This window comes from Cetorhinus maximus, chromosome 3 (genome assembly GCF_964194155.1).
Source record: "Cetorhinus maximus chromosome 3, sCetMax3.hap1.1, whole genome shotgun sequence".
NCBI classification, from domain to species: domain Eukaryota; kingdom Metazoa; phylum Chordata; class Chondrichthyes; order Lamniformes; family Cetorhinidae; genus Cetorhinus; species Cetorhinus maximus.
In genome coordinates, this window is record NC_135881.1 from 3,183,323 (window position 1) to 3,208,138 (window position 24,816).

At 50.0% G+C, this 24,816-nt stretch overlaps 1 protein-coding gene across 5 annotated transcripts in view; it reads left to right on the top strand.

Annotated features, from left to right (window-relative positions):
* The window catches only part of ppp1r16a (protein phosphatase 1, regulatory subunit 16A), a 160,308-nt gene that overhangs the window by 120,642 nt on the left and 14,850 nt on the right, over window positions 1-24,816 (top strand). For 4 of the 5 annotated variants that reach the window (XM_078536056.1, XM_078536064.1, XM_078536070.1 and 1 more), the window contains exons 3-8: window positions 5,612-5,682; window positions 7,330-7,475; window positions 8,407-8,510; window positions 10,994-11,121; window positions 17,308-17,433; window positions 18,720-18,795. In XM_078536056.1, coding sequence (XP_078392182.1) covers window positions 5,612-5,682; window positions 7,330-7,475; window positions 8,407-8,510; window positions 10,994-11,121; window positions 17,308-17,433; window positions 18,720-18,795 — 651 coding nt within the window. The remainder of the gene's footprint in view (window positions 1-5,611; window positions 5,683-7,329; window positions 7,476-8,406; window positions 8,511-10,993; window positions 11,122-17,307; window positions 17,434-18,719; window positions 18,796-24,816) is intronic. The other variant, XM_078536071.1, reaches the window with a different exon arrangement.

Below are 24,816 nucleotides of genomic sequence, written 5' to 3' on the forward strand. Positions count from 1 at the left end.
GTGTGTGTGTGTGGGTGTCTCACTCCGTGTGTGTGTGTGTGTGTGTGTGTGTGTGTGGGTGTCTCACTCCCTGTGTGTGTGGGTGTCTCACTCCGTGTGTGTGGGTGTGTGTGTGGGTGTCTCACTCCCTGTGTGTGTGTGTGTGTGTGTGGGCGGGTGTCTCACTCCGTGTGTGTGTGTGTGGGTGTCTCACTCCGTGTGTGTGTGTGCGGGTGTCTCACTCCGTGTGTGTGTGTGTGGGTGTCTCACTCCGTGTGTGTGTGTGTGTGTGTGTGTGTGTGTGTGTGTGTGTGTGTGTGTGTGTGTGTGTCTCACTCCATGTGTGGGAATGTGTGTGGGGGTGTGTGTGAGTGTGTGTGTGGGTGTCTCACTCCGTGTGTGGGTGTGTGTGGGTGTCTCACTCCGTGTGTGTGTGGGTGTGTGTGTGAGGGTGTCTCGCTCCCTGTGTGTGTGTGTGTGTGAGTGTCTCGCTCCCTGTGTGTGCGGGTGTCTCGCTCCCTGTGTGTGCGGGTGTCTCGCTCCCTGTGTGTGCGGGTGTCTCGCTCCCTGTGTGGGCGGGTGTCTCGTTCCCTGTGTGGGCGGGTGTCTCGTTCCCTGTGTGGGCGGGTGTCTCGCTCCCTGTGTGTGTGGGTGTCTCGCTCCCTGTGTGTGCGGGTGTCTCGCTCCCTGTGTGTGCGGGTGTCTCGCTCCCTGTGTGTGCGGGTGTCTCGCTCCCTGTGTGTGCGGGTGCCTTGCTTGGCGCTCATGCGCTTTGTGCGTGGATGTGTCGCTCTGCGTGCGCTGTGTGTGGGTGTCTCACGCAGGGCGCACTTTGTGCGGGTGTCGCACTCTGCGCTCACGCACGTTTTTTTTATTCGTTCAAAGGGTGTGGGTGTCACTGGCTAGGCCAGCATGTATTCAGCATCCTTCATTGCCCTAGTTGCATTTAAGAGTCAACCACATTGCTGTGGGTCTGGAGTCACATGTAGGCCAGACCAGGTAAGGACGGCAGATTTCCTTCCCTAAAGGACCAGATGGGTTTTTACAACAATCGACAATGGTTTCATGGTCATCATCAGACTTTATTTCCAGGTTTTTATTGAAGTCAAATTCCACCATCTGACCTGGCAGGATTCCAACCCAGGTCCCCATTACCCTGGGCCTCTGGATTATTAGTCCAGCAACAATACCACAACGCCATCACCTCCCCTCTGCACGTGCGTGCGGCCGTTTCACTTGTCGGCCCCTGGCTCCCCGCACGCGTGTGTCGGTGTATGTGTGTGTGTGTGTGTGTGGTTGTCTTGCTCCGCGCACGCGTGTGGGTGTCTCTCCCTACCCGCACGTTTGAGGGCGCTTCTCTCCACACGCGCCTTTGCTAGCGTCTCGCTATGCGCCCGCGTTTGTGTCACTCCGTTTTTCACTCCACGTGGGATTATAATGTTGTGGCGATAATGGAGACCTGGCTTAAGGAAGGGCAGATCTGGATGTGAAATATTCAAGTGTTCAGAAAAGGTAGGAAAGGGCAAAAAGGAGGAGGGATAGCTTTTTTAATTAAGGTGAGCATTACAGTGCTGGAGAAAGAGGATGCGTCAGAGGATTCAAGGACAGAATCAATTTGGCAAGAGCTAAGGAATAAGAAGGGTGCAATTACATTGTTCGGTGTAATGTATAGGCCACCAGCTAGTGGGAAGGATATTGCAGAAAGTTGTAAACATCGTAGAGTAGTTATAATGGGGGACTTTAATTACCCTTATGTAGACTGGGATAGTGGTAGTGTAAGGGCCAGTGAGGGACTAGTGTTCCTAGATTGTGTTCCGGAGAATTGCCTACAGCAGTATGTGTCCAGTCCAACAAGAAAGGAGGCACTGCTAGACCTAGTTCTTGGGAATGAGGTGGGCTAAATCGATCAAGTGACAGTAGGGGAACATTTAGGGCACAGTGATCATTGTATCATTAGGTTTAGGATGAAGGTGGAAAATGACATTGGCCAATCCAGGGTAAGAATAATCAACTGGCGGAGAGCGGACTTCAATGGGACGAGAACAGAGCTGGGCCGCATAGACTGGAACCAAAGGCTGGTGGGAAAAACAGGAGCTGAACAATGGGCTACCTTCAAAGAGGAGATGGTTTGGGCACTGTCAAGTATGTTCCCTCAAAAGAGAAGGGCAGGGCAAACTAATCCAGAGCTCTCTGGGTGACAAAGGAGATAGAAATGAAGTTAAAGAAGAAAAAGTGCGCTTACAACAGGTGTCAGGTAAGCAAATACAACTGAGAACCAAGCTGAATACAGAAGGTTCAGAAGGGATGTGAGAAAGCAAATATGAGAAGCAAAGAGGGAATTTTAAAAACGACTGGCAGCTCGCATAAAAGGAAATTGCAAAGTATTCTATAAGCACATCAATAGTAAAAGGGTGGTAAAAGGAGGAATAGGGCCTATTAGGGACCAAAAAGGGGATTTACACATAGAGGCAAGAGGCAAGGCTGAGGTGTTAAATGAATACTTTGCATCTGTCTTTACTTACGGGGCAGATGCTGCCCAGGCTATGGTGACAGAGGAGGACACTCAGTCACTAGAAGGGTTTAAAATTGATAAGGAGGAGGTATTGGATAAGCTGTCGGTACTTAAAGTTGATAAGGCACCGGGACCGGATGAGATGCATCCAAGAATATTGAAGGAAATGAGAGTGGAAATTGCAGAGACACTGGCAATAATCTTTCAATGTTCCTTGGATTTGGGGGAGGTGCCGGAGGACTGGAGAATTGCAAACATTACGCCCTTGTCCAAAAAGGTTGTAAAGATATGCCCTTTTTTATAATATTCATTCACGGGATGTGGGCTTCGCTGGCTGGGCCAGCATTTATTGCCCATCCCTAGTTGCCCTTGAGAAGGTGGTGGTGAGCTGCCTTCTTGAGCTGCTGCAGTCCATGTGGTGTGGATACATGACATGGTCTGCAATTACAAGCCAGTCAGTTTAACTTCGGTGGTGTGGAAGCTCCTAAAAACAATTATTCAGGATAGAATTAATAGTCACATAGAGAAATTTGGATTGATTGGGAAGAGTCAGCATGGATTTGTTAAAGGAAAATCATGTCTAACTAATTTGCTGGAGTTTTTTGAAGAAGTAACAGAGATGGTTGATGAGGGCAAGGCCGTTGATGTGGTGTGTGTGGACTTCCAAAAGGTGTTCAGTACAGTGCCACACAACAGACGTGAGGAAAGTTATAGGTCATGGAATAAAAGGGACAGGAGCAACATGAATACAAAATTGGCTGAGGGATAGGAAACAGAGGGGTAATGGTTAATGGGTATTTTTTGGGCTGGAAGAAGGTTTGTAATGGAGTTCCCCAGGGGTCAGTATTGGGACCTTTGCTGTCCCTGACATATATAAATGATCTAGATCTTGGTGTGCAGGGGACAATTTCAAAGTTCGCGGACGCCACAAAACTTGGGAGAATTGTAAACCATGAGGAGGACAGTGTAGAACTTCAAAAAGATATTGGCACATTGGTGGAGTGGGCAGATAGGGGGCAGATGAAAAGTTCAGTGCGGAGAAATGTGAGGCGATACACTTTGGTACAAAGGACATGGAGAGACAGTATAAAATAAAGGATACTATTCTAAAGGGTGTGGAGGAACAGAGAGACCTGGATGTATATGTACACAAGTCATTAAAGGTGGCAGGACAGGCAGAGAGAGTGGTTTCTAAAGCATACAGTATTCTAGGCTTCATTAATAGGGGCATAGAGTACAAGGGAGGTTATGATGAACTTATATAAGACACTGGTTGGACCTCAGCTGGAGTATTGTGTACAGTTTCTGGGCACCGCACTATAGGAAGGATGTGAACACATTGGAGAGAGTGCAGAAGAGGTTTACGAGAATGTTTCCAGGGATGAGAAACTTCAGTTATGAGGAAAGATTGGAGAGGTTGGGACTGTTTTCCTTGGAGAGTAGAAGGCTAAGAGGAGACTTGATAGAAGTTTTCAAAATAATGAGCGGTCTGGACAGAGTAGATAGAGAGAAACTATTCCCGCTCGTAAACAGATCGAGAACGAGAGGGCACAGTTTTAAAGTACAAAAGAAGCAAATGCGGGTTGAGAATAAACTTTTTCACACAGCGAGTGGTTTGGGTCTGGAATTCACTGCCTGGAAGTGTGGTGGAGGCAGGTTCAATCGAGGCATTCTAGAGGGCATTAGATGATTATCTAAATAGAAACAATGTGCAGGGTTATGGGGAAAAAGGAGATTGGCATGAAGATAAGATGCTCAGAGAGCCGGTGCAGACACGATGGGTCGAATGTCCTCCTCCTACACCGTAACTATCCTGTGTTTGATGGGACAGTGTAGAGGGAGATTTACTCTGTATCTAACCCCGTGCTGTACCTGTCCTGGGAGTGTTTGATGGGGACAGTGTAGAGGGAGCTTTACTCTGTATCGAACCTCGTGCTGTACCTGTCCTGGGAGTGTTTGATGGGGACAGTGTAGAGGGAGATTTACTCTGTATCTGACCCCGTGCTGTACCTGTCCTGGGAGTGTTTGATGGGGACAGTGTAGAGGGAGATTTACTCTGTATCTAACCCCGTGCTGTACCTGTCCTGGGAGTGTTTGATGGGGACAGTGTAGAGGGAGCTTTACTCTGTATCTAACCCCATGCTGTACCTGCCCTGGGAGTGTTTGATGGGGACAGTGTAGAGGGAGCTTTACTCTGTATCTAACCCCGTGCTGTACCTGCCCTGGGAGTGTTTGATGGGGACAGTGTAGAGGGAGCTTTACTCTGTATCTAACCCCGTGCTGTACCTGTCCTGGGAGTGTTTGATGGGGACAGTGTAGAGGGAGCTTTACTCTGTATCGAACCTCGTGCTGTACCTGTCCTGGGAGTGTTTGATGGGGACAGTGTAGAGGGAGATTTACTCTGTATCTGACCCCGTGCTGTACCTGTCCTGGGAGTGTTTGATGGGGACAGTGTAGAGGGAGATTTACTCTGTATCTAACCCCGTGCTGTACCTGTCCTGGGAGTGTTTGATGGGGACAGTGTAGAGGGAGCTTTACTCTGTATCTAACCCCATGCTGTACCTGCCCTGGGAGTGTTTGATGGGGACAGTGTAGAGGGAGCTTTACTCTGTATCTAACCCCGTGCTGTACCTGCCCTGGGAGTGTTTGATGGGGACAGTGTAGAGGGAGCTTTACTCTGTATCTAACCCCGTGCTGTACCTGTCCTGGGAGTGTTTGATGGGGACAGTGTAGAGGGAGATTTACTCTGTATCTATCCCGTGCTGTACCTGTCCTGGGAGTGTTTGATGGGGACAGTGTAGAGGGAGATTTACTCTGTATCTAACCCCGTGCTGTACCTGTCCTGGGAGTGTTTGATGGGGACAGTGTAGAGGGAGCTTTACTCTGTATCTAACCCCGTGCTGTACCTGTCCTGGGAGTGTTTGATGGGGACAGTGTAGAGGGAGCTTTCCTCTGTATCTAACCCCGTGCTGTACCTGTCCTGGGAGTACTTGATGCTCGGTAGGGGATGTCTTGAGTCTTACCTATCCCTAACATTGCTCACATTGTTGCACAGTTTTGGAGTCCAATCAAGAGTTTGTCCACCTCTGTTAGTGATGAGCGAATTCTCTTTCCTTACAGTTCGGCAATTGTTGGCGAGCGGAATAGCCCCAGACTTGTATAATGAGGATGGTTTGACTGCACTGCATCAGGTGAGTGAGACATTTAGATGGTATGTATGACCAGGGAGTGTGCAGCTATGTATGCCAGTGTCTCATGTTCGTGTGTGATTAGTCTATGAGTCTACTGCTGCCAGAGGATTCTGCGGTGTTGGAGAGCCTGTATCCTGAGGGTGAGCTGTGAGGAGGATGCAGAGATGCTTCAGTGTGGTTTAGACAAGCTGAGTGAGAGGGCAAATGCATGGCAGATGCAGTATAAATGTGAGGTTATCCACTTTGCTAGCAAAAACAGGAAGGCAAATTATTATCTGAATGGCTATAAGTTGAGAGAGGGAATGTGCAACGAGACCTGGGTGTCCTCGTACACCAGTCACTGAAGGTAAGCATGCAGGTGCAGCAGGTGGTAAAGAAGGCAAATGGTATGTTGGCCTTCATAGCCAGAGGACTCGAGTACAGGAGCAGGGATGTCTTGCTGCAATTATACAGGGCCTTGGTGAGACCACACCTGGAATATTGTGTGCAGTTTTGGTCTCCTTATCTGAGGAAGGATGTTCTTGCTATAGAGGGAGTGCAGCGAAGGTTTACCAGACTGATTCCTGGGATGGCGGGACTGATATATGAGGAGAGATTGAGTCGGTTAGGATTATATTCACTGGAGTTCAGAAGAATGAGGGGGGATCTCATAGAAACCTATAAAACTCTAACAGGACTAGGCAGGGTAGATGCAGGAAGGATGTTCCCGATGGTGGGGGAGTCCAGAACCAGGGGTCACAGTCTGAGGATACGGGGTAGACCATTTAGAACTGAGATGAGGAGAAATTTCTTCACCCAGAGAATGGTGAGCCTGTGGAATTGGTTACCACAGAAAGTAGTTGAGGCCAAAACATTGTATGTTTTCAAGGAGTTAGATATAGCTCTTGGGGCGAAAGGGATCAAAGGATATGGGGAGAAAGTGGGAGCGGGCTATTGAGTTGGATGATTAGCCATGATCATAGTGAATGGTGGAGCAGGAGCGAAGGGCCGAATGGCCTACTCCTGCTCCTAGTTTCTATGAGCCTGTGCCAGCTCTTTGTAAGAGCTATTCAAATAACTTCTTTCCCCTGTTTTTTCCTATCCTATAAACATTTCCTTTTCAAGGGTCATCAACTGCCCCTCAATTCAAGGGTGATACCTACCCAGGGTCATGAGTTTCTGCCATGGGTCTTCATGGCTCTGAACAGCCAATTCTCGAGCCGCAGGTCTTTTGGCACATGGGGCAGGGTGCCCCACGAGGTAGTGTGACCTGGAGTGCAGGATTTAATTCCTTTTCTTTCCTTCTCTGCTGCTGCTCTGCCTTATCATTGGGATTCAAAGCGTTTGATGGACAACTGTCGCCATTTTGAATGATGGGTATCAAGCTCCTCCCAGTCATTAATGTCAATGCTGCAGCGTCTCGAGGAGAGCTCCAGACAGTCTTTGAGGCGTTTTCCTCATACCCCCTCCCCCCCCGAACGTTGGCCATTTGAGAGTTGAGTAAACAGGACCTGGTGGGGGAGGGTTTTCCCCCCAAGATTTTAACACAAGATTAGTACTGTTGAGGAGAGTTGCTGCTGATCGAGCGGGCTTTAAATTGCAGCACTTTGACCCCTCTCATTAATTAGCTTTTGCTAAGCCCTTACCATCTCCTGCCTTGTTTTACAGTGCTGTATCGATGACTATGAAGACATTGTGAAGTTGCTGCTTGAAGCGAAAGCCAATGTGAATGCGTGTGACAGTGAGCTGTGGACTCCACTACATGCAGCCGCCACCTGTGGACACTTGCACCTCGTGCAACAACTGATTCAGCAGTTACGTACTGAGTCTCCCTGCTTCCACTATCGAGCTGCAGCAGCCAAAGAATGTCTGGGTTTCGGGGGTGGGGGCAGTGTAATTCAGCACCTTGCCTTGCCCGCATTGCTGTTTCGTTTTGTTTGCTGCTATAGGTGCTATCATTTGCTCCATGGGCCTTGCCTTCTCTGTTCTCTCAGTGCCTCACCAAGTGGCCATTCTCCTTGTGTGATGCCAGATGCCACGCGTGAGCAAGGAAACATTTCACCGTCACAGCTGAGCCCTGTCCTCTCCTTAACCCAACACCTCCATTTTCCTTGTTCTTTCACGGGATCTGGGTGCCACTGGCAAGACCAGCATTTATTGCCCATCCCTAATTGCCCCTTGAACTGAATTGCTTTCCAGGCAATTTTCAGAGGGCAGTTAAGAGTCAGCCATATTGCTGTGGGTCTGGAGTCACATGCAGACCAGACCAGGTCAGGACACCAGATTTCCTTCCCTAAAGGGCATTAGTGAACCAGATGGGTTTTTACAATAATCGACAATGGTTTCATGGTCACCGTTACTGAGACTAGCTTTATAGTCGAGATTTATTAACTGTATCAGCTGCCGTGGTGGGATTTGAACCCGTCTCCCCAGAGCGTTAACCTGGGCCTCTGGATCACTACTCAAGCGACATTGCCACCACATCACCAACCCCCTCTCCCATCCCCTGATATTGCAGTAGTTGGCACTGGACCACGAAAGATATCTTGATTTTCCTCCCACTTGCCTCAGCCGAGAAGGACCTGAGGCCATTTGTAAAACCTCTCCGTTTGCTTTCTGATTCCTAACGTAATGAGTGATTTGGGTGACGGTTGAAGTTGTTGCTTGCTGTCCACTGTACAGTGGAATGGGGTGTTACCTGTGTGACTCTGGTCAATGTCTCATGGTGATCTCTTCCCTTTACAGTGGTGCTAATCTCATGGCTGTCAATGCTGACGGGAACATGCCTTATGACTTGTGTGAGGATGATGTCACCTTGGACTACATCGAGAGCGCAATGGCCCAACAAGGTGCACATAGTTATTTTGGGATGGGTGAAGCTGCCACTTGCTGGGGTATGATTACACAGGGCTGCACTTGAGTCAAAAGATCTTAAAAAAATAGGAGCAGGAGTAGGCCATTCAGCCCCTCAAGCCTGCTCCGCCATTCAGAAAGATCCTGGCTGATCTGACTGTGGCCTTAGCTCGACTTTCCTGCCCATCCCCAATAATCTTTGACTCCCTTGTTGAACAGAAATCTAACTCAGCCTTGAATATATTCAATGACCCAGCCTCCACTGCTCTCTGGGGAAGAGAATTCCATAGGCTAACAACCCTGAGAGGAAAATTTTCTCCTCACCTCCATCTTAAAAGGGATTCTTAAATTCTACCCCTTGATCAAGTCTCCCCCACAAGAGGAAACATCCTCCTGCCCTATCAAGGATCTTGTATAGACCATAAGACGTAGGAGCAGAAGTAAGCCATTGAGTCTGCTTCGCCATTCAATGAGATCATGGTTGATCTGATAATCCTCAATTTCACTTTCCTGCCTTTTTCCCATAACCTTTGATTCCCTTACTGATTAAAAATCTGTTTATCTCAGCCTTGAATATACTTAACAACCCAGCCTCTACAGCCCTTTGTCATAAAGAATTCCACAGATTGACTACCCTCTGAGAGAAGAAATTCCACCTCATCTCTGTCTTAACTGGGTGACCCCTTACTCTGAGATTATGCCCTCTGGTCCTAGAATCTCCCACAAGGGGAAACAACTTCTCAGCATCTACCCTGTCAAGCCCCCTAAGAACCTTATGTTTCAATAAGGTAGCCTCTCATTCTTCTAAACTCCAATGTGTACAAGCCCAACCTACTCAACCTCTCCTCATAAGAAAATCTCTCCATACCTGGGATCAACCTAGTGAACCTTCTCTGGACTGCCTCCAATGCCAGTATATCTTATACTGGCATTGGAGGCAGTCAAGAGAAGCTTAGACAGTATTATAGCCTAACTAGTGCCTTGTATAGTTTTAGCAAGACTTCCCTATTTTATACTCCATTCCCTTTGAAATAAAGGCCAACATTCCATTTGCCTTCCCTATTACCTGCTGAACTTATATGCTAGCTTTGTGAGATTCATGCACAAGGACCCTCAAATCCCTCTGTGCTGCAGCCTTCTGCAGTCTTTCTCCATTTAAATAATATTCAGCTCCTCTATTCTTCCTGCCAAAGTGCATAACCTCACATTTTCCCACATTTATATTCCATCTGCCAAGTTTTTGTCCACTCACTTAACCTGTCTATATCCCTCTGTAGACTCCTTGTGTCATCCTCACCACTTGCCTTCCCGTCAATTTATGTGCCATCCACAAATCTGGCGATAGTACATTCACTTTACTCATCTAAGTCATTAATATATATTGTAAATAATTGAGGCCCCAGGCCTGATCCTTGTGTCACTCCACTAGTTACAGGTTGCCATCCTGAAAATTCCCCCCATATCCCAACTCTCTGCCTCTATTAGTTAGCCAATCTTCTATCCATGCTAATATACTACCCCCAACACCATGGGCTCTTATCTTATTAAGTAGCTTTATGCGTGGTACCTTATTGAACACCTTTTGGAAATCCAAATATATTACATCTACTGCTTCCCCTTTATCTATCCTACTTATTACCTCCTCAAAGAATTCTAATAAATTTGTCAGGCATGATTTCCCCTTCATGAAGCCATGCTGACTCTGCTTGATTATATTATTCATTTCTAAATGCTCTGTTATTACATCCTTTATAATAGACTCTAACATTGTCCAAATAACAGATGTTAAGGTAACTGGTCTATAGTTACCTGTTTTGTCTCCCTCCCTTTTGAGGGTGTTACACTGGCAGTTTCCCAATTCTCTGGGACTTTTCCAGAATCTAAGGATTCCTGGAAGATTACTACCAGTGCGTCCACTATCTCTGTAGCTACTTCCTTTTATACCCTAGGATGCAACCCATCAGGTCCAGGGCACTTATCGGCCTTTAGCCCCATTAGTTTCCCTAGTACTTTTTTTCTAGTGATAGTTATTGTATTTATTCCCTCCCCCACTTTATGTTTCAATAAGACCACCTCTCGTTCTTCTAAACTCCATTGGGTATAGGCTCAACCGTTCCTCATAAGCCAGCCCCTTCAACCCAGAAATCAGCCCAGTGAACCTACTCTGAACTGCTTCCAATACAAGTATAATCCTCCTTAAGCAAGGAGACCAAAACTGTACACAGTACTGCACATTTACAGAGTGATCTCTGTGCATGAATATAATCACTAAGGCTCACTGTGACTCAGCGGTAGTACTTTTGTCTCTGACTCTCAAGCTCATGGGTTTGAGCCCCACACCAGTGCTAAACCAGGGATATCTCTGCACAGATCAGGTATTTAACCCGGGGTAACTCAGCAAGATTCAGTCACCCCAATCCCTTGGGATTCCTTGGGGCAGCTTCACCATTTTGTAAAGTGACTTGATTTTGGTTCCTAGCAGATATCACTCAGGAAAAAATTGACGAAGCACGAATGGCCACGGAGAGGTGGATGATTAAAGACATAAGGCGGCTGCTGGAGACCGACGCGGACATGAATAGCCAAAATGACGTGGGCACTTGTCTGGTACGCTTACCTCTATTCTCCCTGCGGAATGGGCACATAAACACCCCTGGGGCTCCTGCCACTCGTCTCTGCACCATCTACATTATTGCCTCATCCCCCAAAAGTGCTGGTTCTCCCCAGGGTAGGAGAGCTGCAGCTCCTCCAGTACCTCGGCAACGCCGCCCCTCATTCCTGAGCATCACTGGCAAGATATTGTCCGCCCCAAGTTGGCCCCTTGTGGTGTGCCTTCTTAAACTGCTGGTGGAGGTGCTCCCATAGTACCGTAGGGTAGGCAGCTAGTTTCATTCTTTGTACCGGCTTTGATACAACTGATTGATTGTTTTGCTCAGCCATTTCTGAGAGCAGCTAAGAAACCTTGCTATGGCACTGGAATTACAGGTCAGAGAGGACTAGGATGGCAGATTTCCCTCCCTATAGGATATTAGTGAAACCAGTTGCATTTTAAGACAAACTGACAGCTCTATGGTCACTTCTACTGAGACCAGATTTTTTTAAATTTCAGTTTGGTCCCTGGGATGAGGGGGTTGTCCTGTGATGAGAGGCTGAGCCAACTGTGCCTATATTCCCTGGAGTTTAGAAGAGTGAGAGGCAATCTTATTGAAACCGGCAAAATTCTGAGGGGGTTTGATAGGGCGGGTGCTGAGATTGTTTCCGCTGGTCAGTGAATCTAAAACACAGGGACACCGTCTCATGATAAGGGGGTCGATCATTTAGGACTGAGATGAGGGGAAGTCTTCACTCTCAGGGTTGTGAATCTTTGGAATCCTCTACCCCAGAGCGTTGTGGGTGCTCCATTGTTGAATACGTTTAAGGCTGGGATAGACAGATTTTTGGTGTCTCAAGGGATATGGGGACAGGCAGAAAAGTGGAGTGAAGGCCACAGTCAGATCAGCCATGATCATATTGCCTGGCGGAGCAGGCTCAATGTGCCGGATGGCCTACTCCTGCTGCTATTTCTTATGTTCTTGTGTTACCCATCTAAATTTAACTCCGATTCTCCAAATGCTGTGGTGGGATTTGAACTCTTGTTCTCTAGATTACTCGTCCAGTAGCATGGTTGCTATTTCTGCAGCACCCTCTCTATGTTGGTATTTTTAGGCAGTCTGTGCTAGAGCACTCACAGCTAAACTCTGTCCTGTCATTATTGTCTAACACATGTCCCACCTGGTGTTGCTGGGTAGCGGTGAAGAGCTGTACACTGGAAAATTCTCTGTTCCACAGCCCAGGAGGGCTGAACTGTTGCACCACCTGAGACCTGCAATCTTCAGGCAGGGACGTGACCCAGGGAAAAGGGGGAATTTGACAATCACGGTTATTTTCCAGTCAAAATTGTACAACGCCATTTTGCATTTGTTTATTTTGAACATACAAATATTTGTATATTTTGAATATTGTTATTTGAAAAGAAAGAGTATGCAGGATTATGGGGAGGAGGCACGAAAATGGCACTAGGTAAATTGCTCGTTCGGAGAGCCAGTGCAGACACGACGGGCTGAATGGCCTCCTTCTGTGGAATACCGATTCTGTGATTGTGATATAAAAATACCTCTCAGCATTTCGTGTGGAGGAGGAGTGAGGGGCGAGAAAAGAAAATGAACAAATTAGAGGGGAAGGTGAGGAGGGGCAGTTGAGGTGTTCGGAAGGACTGGATCTAGGTTGTGGCTTTAACACAGGAAAAACATCCCGAGGTGTTTCATGTGAACATTATCAAGCAAAAAAAAATGTGCCCTGAGCCACATCAGGAGATATAAGGACTGGTTAGCAAAAGCTTGGTCAAAGAGTAGGTGTTAAAGAACGTTTTTGTTGGGAGTGTCTGGGAAGGAATTCGGGAATGTGAGGGCTCAGCAGCTGGAAACATGGTCCACAAAGGTGGGACGAAGGGAGTTGTCTGCCCATTCTCACACACTGCAGTGGAACAGAGAGGTTAAGGAACAGATTGGGAGCAGGTGGAGTGAAGCCAGGGAGCGAGTTAAACAAAGGGGCAAGAATTTTAAACTGGAGTTTAACTGTTAAACTGTTGGCCCATGCAGATCAGCGAAGGCAGGTGGGGGAGGCAATGGCGTAGTGGTATTGTCCAGAGACCCAGCGTAATGCTCTGTGGGGACCCAGGCTCGAGCCCCACCACAGCAACCTAGAATTAAAAGTCTAATGATGACCAGGAAGCCATTGTCGATTGTTGTAAAAACCCGTCTGCCCTCCTTGCCTGGTCTGGCAACTAAGGATGGATAATAAATGCTGGCCTGGCCAGTGGTGCCCACATCCCGTGAATGATTAAAAGAAATGTGATGGATGAACAGGACAAGATGGGATTTGTGGAAGATGGAGGGGGTGTAGGTGGTCAGTAAGCAAGTTCCAGTAAAGCCTCTCCAATATTCTGGACAACATAGCAATTTACTCTGGGTGGAATGGTACAAGGTGGGTTCCTAACTGGCACTTCCTAAGCAATGAACTTCCCAACAGTGGTTGTCCACTGGACAGGAAGGAGATGTAGAGAGGAGCACTAAGAAAAGCGGGAGAACGTCTCACAGACAAGCGCCTGAGGAAAATCCTCTGTAAATTTGACCACTTGGGCCACTCTCTCTGTCTCTCGCTCACTCTCGCTGTCTCCCTCTCTTGCTGTCTCCCCTGCTGGCCCTCCTTCTCCCTCCCTCCGCCACCCTCCGCCTTCCCCTCTCTCGCTCTCTGTCTCACTCTCTGTCTCGCTCTCTGTCTCGCTCTCTGTCTCGCTCTCTGTCTCGCTCTCTGTCTCGCTCTCTGTCTCGCTCTCTGTCTCGCTCTCTGTCTCGCTCTCTGTCTCGCTCTCTGTCTCGCTCTCTGCCTGCCTCTCTGCCTGCCTCTCTGCCTGCCTCTCTGTCTGTCTCTCTGTCTGCCTCTCTGTCTGTCTGTCTCACCCAGCCTCCCTGCCTGCCCCTCGCCCCCTCGTTCGCTCGCCCGCCCCCTCGTTCGCTCGCCCGCCCCCTCGTTCGCTCGCCCGCCCCCTCGTTCGCTCGCCCGCCCCCTCGTTCGCTCGCCCGCCCCCTCGTTCGCTCGCCCGCCCGCCCCCTCGTTCGCTCGCCCGCCCGCCCCCTCGTTCGCTCGCCCGCCCGCCCCCTCGTTCGCTCGCCCGCCCGCCCCCTCGTTCGCTCGCCCGCCCGCCCCCTCGTTCGCTCGCCCGCCCGCCCCCTCGTTCGCTCGCCCGCCCGCCCCCTCGTTCGCTCGCCCGCCCGCCCCCTCGTTCGCCCGCCCGCCCCCTCGTTCGCCCGCCCGCCCCCTCGTTCGCCCGCCCGCCCTCTCGTTCGCCCGCCCGCCCCCTCGTTCGCCCGCCCGCCCCCTCGTTCGCCCGCCCGCCCCCTCGTTCGCTCGCCCGCCCCCTCGTTCGCTCGCCCGCCCCCTCGTTCGCTCGCCCGCCCCCTCGTTCGCTCGCCCGCCCGCCCCCTCGTTCGCTCGCCCGCCCGCCCCCTCGTTCGCTCGCCCGCCCGCCCCCTCGTTCGCTCGCCCGCCCGCCCCCTCGTTCGCTCGCCCGCCCGCCCCCTCGTTCGCTCGCCCGCCCGCCCCCTCGTTCGCTCGCCCGCCCGCCCCCTCGTTCGCTCGCTCGCCCGCCCCCTCGTTCGCCCGCCCGCCCCCTCGTTCGCTCGCCCGCCCGCCCCCTCGTTCGCTCGCCCGCCCGCCCCCTCGTTCGCCCGCCCGCCCCCTCGTTCGCCCGCCCGCCCCCTCGTTCGCCCGCCCGCCCCCTCGTTCGCCCGCCCGCCCCCTCGTTCGCCCGCCCGCCCCCTCGTTCGCCCGCCCGCCCCCTCGTTCGCCCGCCCGCCCCCTCGTTCGCTCGCCCGCCCGCCCCCTCGTTCGCTCGCCCGCCCGCCCCCTCGTTCGTTCGCTCGCCCGCCCCCTCGTTCGCTCGCCCGCCCCCTCGTTCGCTCGCCCGCCCCCTCGTTCGCTCGCCCGCCCCCTCGTTCGCTCGCCCGCCCCCCCCCCCCCGTTCGCTCGCCCGCCCCCCCCCTCGTTCGCTCGCCCGCCCCCTCGTTCGTTCGTTCGCTCGCTCGCCCGCCCCCCCCTCGTTCGCTCGCCCGCCCCCCACCTCGTTCGCTCGCCCACCCCCCCCTCGCTCGCTCGCCCGCCCGCCCTCTCGCCCTCTCGCCCCCTCGCCTGCCCTCTCGCCCCCTCGCCCGCCCTCTTGCTCCCTCGCCCACCCTCTCGTTCACTCGCCCGCCCTGTCTCAGCCAGAAGGGCCAAGTGAATGATCCATTTCAGCCTCCTGCGGAGGTTCAAGAAAGCAGCTCAACAGCACCTACTCAAGGGCAACTAGGGATGGGCAATAAATATTGGCCTTGCCAACAACGCTCACATCCCATTGTTACAATCTCCGTTGAAATCAATAACAACTTTTTGAAATAAAGAAATCCAAAACCCCAGTTATTTACTGAAAGAATGAAGCCCATGATTCCACAGTTTAAATTGGAAGAATTTATACTTTGAGACTTAAAGCCAACATTATAAGACCATAAGACGTAGGAGCAGAAATTAGGCCATTCGGCCCATCGAGTCTGCTCCGTCATTCAATCATGGCTGATAAGTTTCTCAACCCCATTCTCCCGCCTTCTCCCCGTAACCTTTCATCCCCTTACCAATCAAGAACCTATCTATCTCGCTCTTAAATACATTCAATGACCTGGCCTCCACAGCCTTCTGTGGCAATGAATTCCATAGATTCACCACTCTCTGGCTAAAGAAGTTTCTCCTCATCTCTGTTCTAAAAGGTTTTCCATTTACTCTGAGGCTGTGCCCTCGGGTCCTAGTCTCTCCTACTAATGGAAACATCTTCCCCACGTCCACTCTATCCAGGCCTTTCAGTATTCTGTAAGTTTCAATCAGATCCCCCCTCATCCTTCTAAACTCCATTGAGTATAGACCCAGAGTCCTCAAACGTTCCTCATATGTTATGCCTTTCATTCCTGGGATCGTTGTCGTGAACCTCCTCTGGACCCTCTCCAGGGCCAGCACATCCTTCCTGAGATATGGGGCCCAAAATTGCTCTCAATATTCTAAATGTGGTCTGACCAGAGCCTTATAAATCCTCAGCAGCACATCCCTGCTTTTATATTCTAGTCCTCTCGAAATAAATGCCAACATTGCATTTGCCTTCCTAACTACCGACTCAACCTGCAAGTTAACCTTAAGAGAATCCTGGACTAGGACTCCCAAGTCCCTTTGCGCTCCAGATTTCTGAATTCTCTCCCCATTTAGAAAATAGTCTATGCCTCTATTCTTCCTACCAAATTATCTTAGATAATCTCCTATATTCTCAAACCCAAAACCAACATAAATTGCCTTTAATTCATGTTTAACTTGAAGTCAATTATAAACTATAAATTAAACATTAAATGGTAGATTCAACTAAGACACACCTTACGAATTGACCCTGCAGTCCACACAAGATATAGGTCATCGCATTCAGTCCGAAAATCCTTCAAAAGCCTATCTTCCTCATCACAGATGCCTGTTTTCATGGGCACAGTCTTCACTACAAAGGGCACATATCTGCAGGACCTCCTCAACCCGGTCTGAATGAGGTAGCTCCACCATTGTTCTCTCCCAGTAACAGAAACAGCGGCAGCAACTTATTCTCAGCTTCTGGATCGGGACGCTCTCCTTCAGCCTGCCTGTACTGAACCTCTGGAGTCATCAACTGCTATTGCCGAGCTTGGAATGATCTGGGTCTTGTTATATCTTTCAACCAGCTTCAAATCGCTAGAAGTTTTGGTTTCAGTTTTAGTTCCCTTAGAAACTGAAGGTGGGGTTCAGTTTCCTTTTTCTCTTTCCCTTTTCGGTTTCCCTTTCCAGTCTCTGTTCTCAGGTAGGATCAGCCTCAAAAAATATAAACTTTGAAAGCACAGAACTTTCACACACTGTGAAAGAAAATTTTTTAAAAATGTTTACTCTGCACATTAAATTCCAGCCAAAGAAACAGATTAAAAGTTAAAATGTGAAGCTTTCAGATGAAATGTTTTCCTAAAGCACTTTGAGTAAATTACAGCAAAAAGTCCCCTTTAAACAAGTGTTCAATTGCTGGGATTTACAGAGTTCTCACTGTAAATGTAGACATAAGATTTTATAAAGTACCAGATTGATGTGGATGTGACAAGAACCTCACTTGAGGTTTTCGAGAGGGATTTAGATGGATGCCAGTTGTAAGTTGCTTTGTCCTGTTTTCAGCTCCATATCGCTGCAGCAAATGGCTTTACAGAAGCTGCGGAACTGTTGCTGGGGCACAAAGCTAAAGTGGATCTGAAGGATGCTGATGGTTGGGAACCACTGCACGCTGCATCATGTTGGGGACAGGTCAGTGCATTTCACTGTAATCAAACAGATTGGCATTGCTTCAGTACAGTGCTGTATATTGGCAGGGGTGGTTGGCTTTGGAGACAGGGTGTGGGGCAGGGGAGGCCTGTATCAGGGGAAGAGGGTGTGGGGCAGGTCTGCCTTGTATCGAGGGAGAGGGTGCGGATGGGGCTGCCCGGTATCGGGGAAGAGGGTGTGGGAGGGGCTGCCCTGTATCGAGGAAGAGGGTGTGGGCGGGGCTGCCCTGTATCGAGGGAGAGGGTGTGGGCGGGGCTGCCCTGTATCGAGGGAGAGGGTGTGGGCGGGGCTGCCCTGTATCGAGGGAGAGGGTGTGGGCGGGGCTGCCCTGTATCGAGGGAGAGGGTGTGGGTGGGGCTGCCCTGTATCGAGGGAGAGGGTGTGGGTGGGGCTGCCCTGTATCGGGGGAGAGGGTGTGGGTAGGGCTGCCCTGTATCAGGGGGAGGGTGTGGGTGGGGCTGCCCTGTATCGGGGGAGAGGGTGTGGGTGGGGCTGCCCTGTATCGGGGGAGAGGGTGTGGGTGGGGCTGCCCTGTATCGGGGGAGAGGGTGTGGGTGGGGCTGCCCTGTATCGAGGGAGAGGGTGTGGGCGGGGCTGCCCTGTATCGGGGGAGAGGGTGTGGGCGGGGCTGCCCTGTATCGAGGGAGAGGGTGTGGGTGGGGCTGCCCTGTATCGGGGGAGAGGGTGTGGGTGGGGCTGCCCTGTATCGAGGGAGAGGGTGTGGGCGGGGCTGCCCTGTATCGGGGGAGAGGGTGTGGGCGGGGCTGCCCTGTATCGAGGGAGAGGGTGTGGGCGGGGCTGCCCTGTATCGAGGGAGAGGGTGTGGGCGGGGCTGCCCTGTATCGGGGGAGAGGGTGTGGGCGGGGCTGCCCTGTATCGGGGGAGAGGGTGTGGGCGGGGCTGCCCTTTATCGAGGGAGAGGGTGTGGGCGGGGCTGCCTTGTATCGAGGGAGAGGGTGTGGGCGGGGCTGCCCTGTATCGAGGGAGAGGGTGTGGGTGGGGCTGCCCTGTACCGAGGGAGAGGGTGTGGGTGGGGCTGCCCTGTATCGAGGGAGAGGGTGTTTGTGGGGCTGCCCTGTATTGAGGGAGAGGGTGTGGGTGGGGCTGCCCTGTAGCAGGGGATGGGGGTGTGTTGGGGAAAGTGTATGGTAGACAAGGTGGTCAGTTGTGTTGAGAGGGTTGAGCTGGATATGGGGATCAGGTGTGGGGAGGATGAATCCACAAAATAACTCTCCTGTTTTAGTTACAAACAACTCTGACTGTTACAGGTTCACATGGTGGAACTGCTGGTGGGTCATGGAGCAAACCTGAATGCCAGATCTTTCCTGGATGAGACTCCAATAGGTATGGAGCACTTCTGAGAAGTGATCACATTATATTTCCAGCTGACTGACTTTTTTTTATTCATCCGTGGGATATGGGTGTCGCTGGCTAGGCCAGTATTTATTGCCCATCCCTAATTGCCCTTGTTCATAGGGCATTTAAGAGCCAACCACATTGCTGTGGGTCTGGAGTCACATGTAGGCCAGACAAGGACGGCAGATTTCCTTCCCTAAAGGACATTACTTTAACGACAATCACTGATGGTTTCATTAGACTTCAAAATTCCAGATTTTTTATTGAATTCAAATTGCACAATCTGCCATGGCGAGATTCGAACCCTGGGTCTCTGAATTACTAGTCCAGCGACAATACCACTACATCGCCTCCCCTGCCTATATACCCTTCCAACAGCACAAACCCTCCTGCACCAAGGGTCCTATGGGATTTAACCCAGTATGCTGTTTAGTATTTAATACAAAATCTCACTTAGATGATGCGTTCAGTTATCGTGTCCCACACACATTATATGTGCTTCCTATTCTGACCACTAGTGTTCATTAAACTTCATTGGCCACAGATTAGCCCAACTGAAAACCCTACCAATGCTCATGATGTGAGATTTTGACTCTGTGAGGCACTTTGAGTGTTTATAAGACCCTGTGTTGAAACAACAATAGAACTGATTTGTTCAATTATCATGAAACAACATGCGTAACCATAGAATGGCCTCCTTCTGTGCTGTAACCATTTAGCCCATCATGCCTATGCTAGCTCTCTCCAAGAGCAATTCACCTAGTCCCACTCTCCCACCTTTTTCTTGTAACCCCGCAATTTTTTCCCTTCAGATAAAGATCCAATTCCTTCTTGAAAGCCTCGATTGACCCTGCCTCACCACACTCTTAAGTGCATTCCAGATCCTAACCACTCACAGCATGAAAATGTTTTTCCTCATGTCGCCTTTGCTTCTTTTGCCAAGCACCTTAAATCTGTGCCCTCTGGTTCTCGATCCTTCCACCAATGGGAACAATTTCTCCTTATCCACTCTGTCCAGACCTCTCATGATTTTGAATACCTCTATCAAATCTCCTCTCAGCCTTCTCTTCTCCAATGAAAACAGTCCCAACTTCTCAAACCTATCCTCATAACTGAAATTCTTCTTCCCTGGAAACATTTCTGTGGATCTTTTCTGCACCCTCTCTAATGCCTCACATCCTTGCCAAAGTGTCGCATCCAGAACTAGATGCAGTACTCCAGTTGAGGCTGAGCCAGTGTTTTATAAAGTCCCCTCATTCACAGGGGTTACATTCCCACGAATCCTGGGAAAGGGGGAGGCGATGGCATTGTGGTACTGTCGCTGGACTAGTGACCCAGAGACCCAGGGTAATGCCCTGGGGACCCGGGTTGGAACCCGCCACGGCAGGTGGTGGAATTTGAATTCAATAAAAACCTGGAATTGAAAGTCCAATGATGAGCATAAAACCATTGCTGATTGTTGTAAAAACCCATCTGGTTCACTAATGTCCTTTAGGGAAGGAAATCTGTCATCTTTACCTGGCCTGACTGGGCCTACATGTGACTGTCTCACAGACTGTCTCAAGCAACAGCCGCCTGACATAGTCATCCTCATGGAATCATACCTTACAGATAATGTCCCATCACCATCCCTGGGTACGTCCTGTCCCACCAGCAGGACAGACCCAGCAGAAGGAACCAGCACAGTGGAATACAGTCGGGAGGGAGTTGTCCTCAACATCGACTCCGGACCCCATGAAGTGTCATGACATCAGGTCAAATATGGGCAAGAAATCCTCCTGCTGATGTCCTCCCTCAACTGATGAATCAGTGCTCCTCCATGTTGAACATCACTTGGAGGAAGCACTGAGGGTGGCAAGTGTGCAGATTGTACTCTGGGTGGGGGATTTCAATGTCCATCACCAAGAGTGGCTCGGTAGCACCACTACTGACCGAGCTGGCCGAGTCCTAAAGGACATAGCTGCTAGACTGGGTCTGCGGCAGGTGTGAGGGAACCAACAAGAGGGAAAAATATACTTGACCTCATCCTCACCAACCTGCCTACTGTCCATGACAGTATCAGTAGGAGTGACCACCGCAAGTCATTGTGGAGATGAAGTCCCACCTTCACATTGAGGATACCCTCCATCGTGTTGTGTGGCACTACCACTGTGCTAAATGGATAGATTTTGAACAGATCTAGCAACTCAAGACTGGGCATCCATGTGGCACTGTGGGCCATCAGCAGCAGCAGAATTGTACTCAAACACAATCTATAACCTCATGGCCGGGCATATCCCCCACTCTACCATTACCACCAAGCCTGGGGATCAACCCTGGTTCAATGAGGAGTGCAGGAGGGCATGCCAGGAGCAGCACCAGGCATACCTAAAAATGAGGTGTCAACCTGGTGAAGCTATAACACAGGACTACCTGCATGCCAAACAGCATAAGCAGCAAGTGATAGACAGGGCTAAGCGATCCCACAACCAATGGATCAGATCTAAGCTCTGCAGTCCTGTCACATCCAGTCGTGAATGGTGGTGGATAATTAAACAACTCACTGGAGGAGGAGGCTCCACAAATATCCCCATCCTCAATAATGGAGGAGTCCAGCACAGAAGTGCAAAAGGTAACGTTGAAGCATTCGCAACAGTCATTAGCCAGAAGTGCCCAGTGGATGATCCATCTCGGCCTCCTTTGGTTGTCCCCAGCACCACAGATGCCAGCCTTCAGCCAATTCAATTCACTCCACGTGATATCAAGGACCGGCTGAAGGCACTGGATACTGCAAAGGCTATGGGCCCTGACAATATTCCGGCAATAGTACTGAAGATTTGTGCTCCAGAACTTGCTGCGCCCTAGCCAAGCTGTTCCAATTCAGCTACAACACTAGCATCTACCTAACTATGTGGAAAATTGCCCAGGTATGTCCTGTACACAAAAAGCAGGACAAATCCAACCCAGCCAATTACCGCCCCATCAGTCTATTCTCCATCATCAGTAAAGTAATGGAAGGGGCCATCAACAGTGATATCAAGCGGCACTTGCTTAGCAATAACCCGCTCACTGATGCCCAGTTTGGGTTCCGCCAGGGCCACTCGGCTCCTGACCTCATTACAGCCTTAGTTCAAACATGGACAAAAGAGCTGAACTCCCGAGGTGAGGTGAAAGTGACTGCCCTTGACATCAAGGCCGCATTTGACCGAGTGTGGCATCAAGGAGCCCTAGCAAAACTGGAGTCAATGGGAATCAGGAGGAAAACTGTCCACTGGTTGGAGTCACAGAATCACAGTGCAGAAGAGACCCTTCAGCCCATCGAGTCTGCACCGACACGTGAGAAACACCTGACCGACCTGCCTAATCCCATTTACGAGCACTTGCCCCATAGCCTTGAATGTTATGACGTGCCAATTGATCATCCAGGTACTTTTTAAAGGATGTGAGGCAGCAATGTGAGTCATACCGACCTCAAAGGAAGATGGTTGTAGTTGTTGGAGGTCAGTCATCTCAGCTCCAGGACATCACTGCAGGAGTTCCTCAGGGTAGTGTCCTCGGCCCAACCATCTTCAGCTGCTTCATCAATGACCCTCCTTCCATCATAAGGTCAGAAGTGGGGATGTTCGCTGATGATTGCACAATGTTCAGCACCATTCGCGACTCCTCAGATACTGAAGCAGTCCATTTCCAAATGCAGCAAGACCTGGACAATATCCAGGCTTGGGCTGACAAGTGGCAAATAACATTCACGCCACACAAGTGCCAGGCAATGACCATCTCCAACAAGAAAGAATCCAACCATCGCCCCTTGATGTTCAATGGCATTACCATCACTGAATTCCCCCACTACCAGCATCCTGGGGGTTACCATTGACCAGAAACTGAACTGGACCAGCCATATAAATACTGTGGCTACAAGAATAGGTCAGAGGCTAGGAATCGTGTGATGAGTAACTCACCTCCTGACTTCCCAAAGCCTGTCCACCATCTACAAGCACAAGTCAGGAATGCGATAGAATACTCCCCACCTGCATGGATGAGTGTAGCTCCTACAACCCTGAAGAAGCAGGACAAAGCAGTCCACTTGATGGACACCACAAACATTTACTCCCTGCACCACCGATGCACAGTAGCAGCAGTATGTACTATCTACAAGATGCACTGCAGGAATTCAGCAAGCCTCCTTAGACAGCACCTTCCAAACCCACGACCACTACCATCGAGAAGGACAAGGGCAGCAGATAGATGGGAACACCACCACCTGGAAGTTCCCCTCCAAGTCACTCACCATCCTGACTTGGAAATATATCGGCCGTTCCTTCACTGTCGCTGAGTCAAAATCCTGGAACTCCCTAACAGCACTGTGGGTGTACCTACACCACATGGACTGCAGCGGTTCAAGAAAGCAGCTTCTCAAGGGCAACTAGGGATGGGCAATAAATGCTGGCCCAGCCAGCAAAGCCCACATCCTGTGAATGAATTGAAAATAAAAGGGTGAAATCGCGAACAGCAAACGCATTTTCTAATGGGAATGAATGAGATAGGTTCCAGCCATCCCAAAATTTGGCCTTATTAAAGGAGCATAGGCAATAAAAACTATGTTTTTGAATAAGTTTAAGGCAATTTTGCTGCAGAGATTGTTTGATAATGCAAGAAAACAAGAACAAGGTAAAATTTGTTACACAGAGGCAATAAAAATTGTTCTGAGCATACAGTAAAGTTTGTCTCTCAGTACAGATTATGGTACAGTACTGTACAGTACTTGAGAGTGGAGGGAGTGGATGATGAGGCTCATGTCGCCATTGATGTGGACGGAAAGAATGATATTCTTGACTGCTTTTTGCCTTTTGCTTTTCAATTTTATAAAGTTCTCTGTAAGGAGCAATAGCAGCGTCAGTCAGTCTACTAAAGGCAAGGCCTCTTTCCATGTTTACATCATGGTTTTTTCAAATTTTCAGCTGGCCTCCGGAGATTTGCCACCCTCCTGGGTGTGAACTGAGCTGCCTTTACTTCCTGCTCCTGTTTAGTTCCATTTAATTTCATCAGTTCAACCAATTCTTCTGTAGAGAGTTCCTCTCGATGAGATTGCAGCAACTCCTCTGTGGTCAGGTCCTCCAACTTGTTTTGCCAAGTTAACAATCTTGGTTACTTAAGCATTCACACTGGGGAACCCGGTGAAATCATTCACAGCCACAGGCCAAACTTTTTTTACCCAGCAGGCATTTGTGGTTGTGAAGCTCTTAACTTCATCCCCACCAGTCCATAATTATGTTTACTGCTATGAGGATGCTGAATGGCTTCCAGCAATCACGGACCGTGGTTGAAGGCCCTGCTTCCAGAAGATGAAGGGTGTGGCTGAAACTTGGTTGGGTGTAGTGAGCTTTGAATGGGGCAATGACCCCCTGGTCCACTGGTTGGATAACAGGTCGTATTTGGGGCTGAAAACAAAATGTCAACACTTGGATGGCTCTCTGCAAGAGAGTGTGTGGATGGCCAGGTGCATCATCGAGGGTTAGTCGGACCTTGAAAAACAGGTTATTTTCCTTCAGGCCCTGACCTCTGGCAGAAAGCAATTCAGCTGAGGCAGCCTCCCCACCTCCACCTGCCCCCCCAGCTTCACATTCTGCAGGTCGAAACGTTTTTTAAAGCCATCGACGCATCCTGTACTGGCTGAGAATCCTTTGGGAGGCAAAGGAAAGAGGCACCTTCTGCACGGCCTTCATCGCCACTATTATCACCGGAGACACAGCACTACCCTCTTTACTACTCTTATGTGCTGGTACAATTCAAGTGCCTTATTTCTAATGATTTTTTTAATTCATTCATGGGATATGGGTGTCACTGCGCTAGCATTTATTGCCCATCTCTAATTGCCCCTTGAGAAGGTGGTGGTGAGCTGCCTTCTTGAACCGCTGCAGTCCATGAGGTGTAGGTGCCCGATTTTGACCCAGCGACAGTGAAGGAACAGTGATATATTTCCAAATCAGGATGGTGAGTGGCTTGGAGGGAAACTTCCAGGTGGTGGTGTTC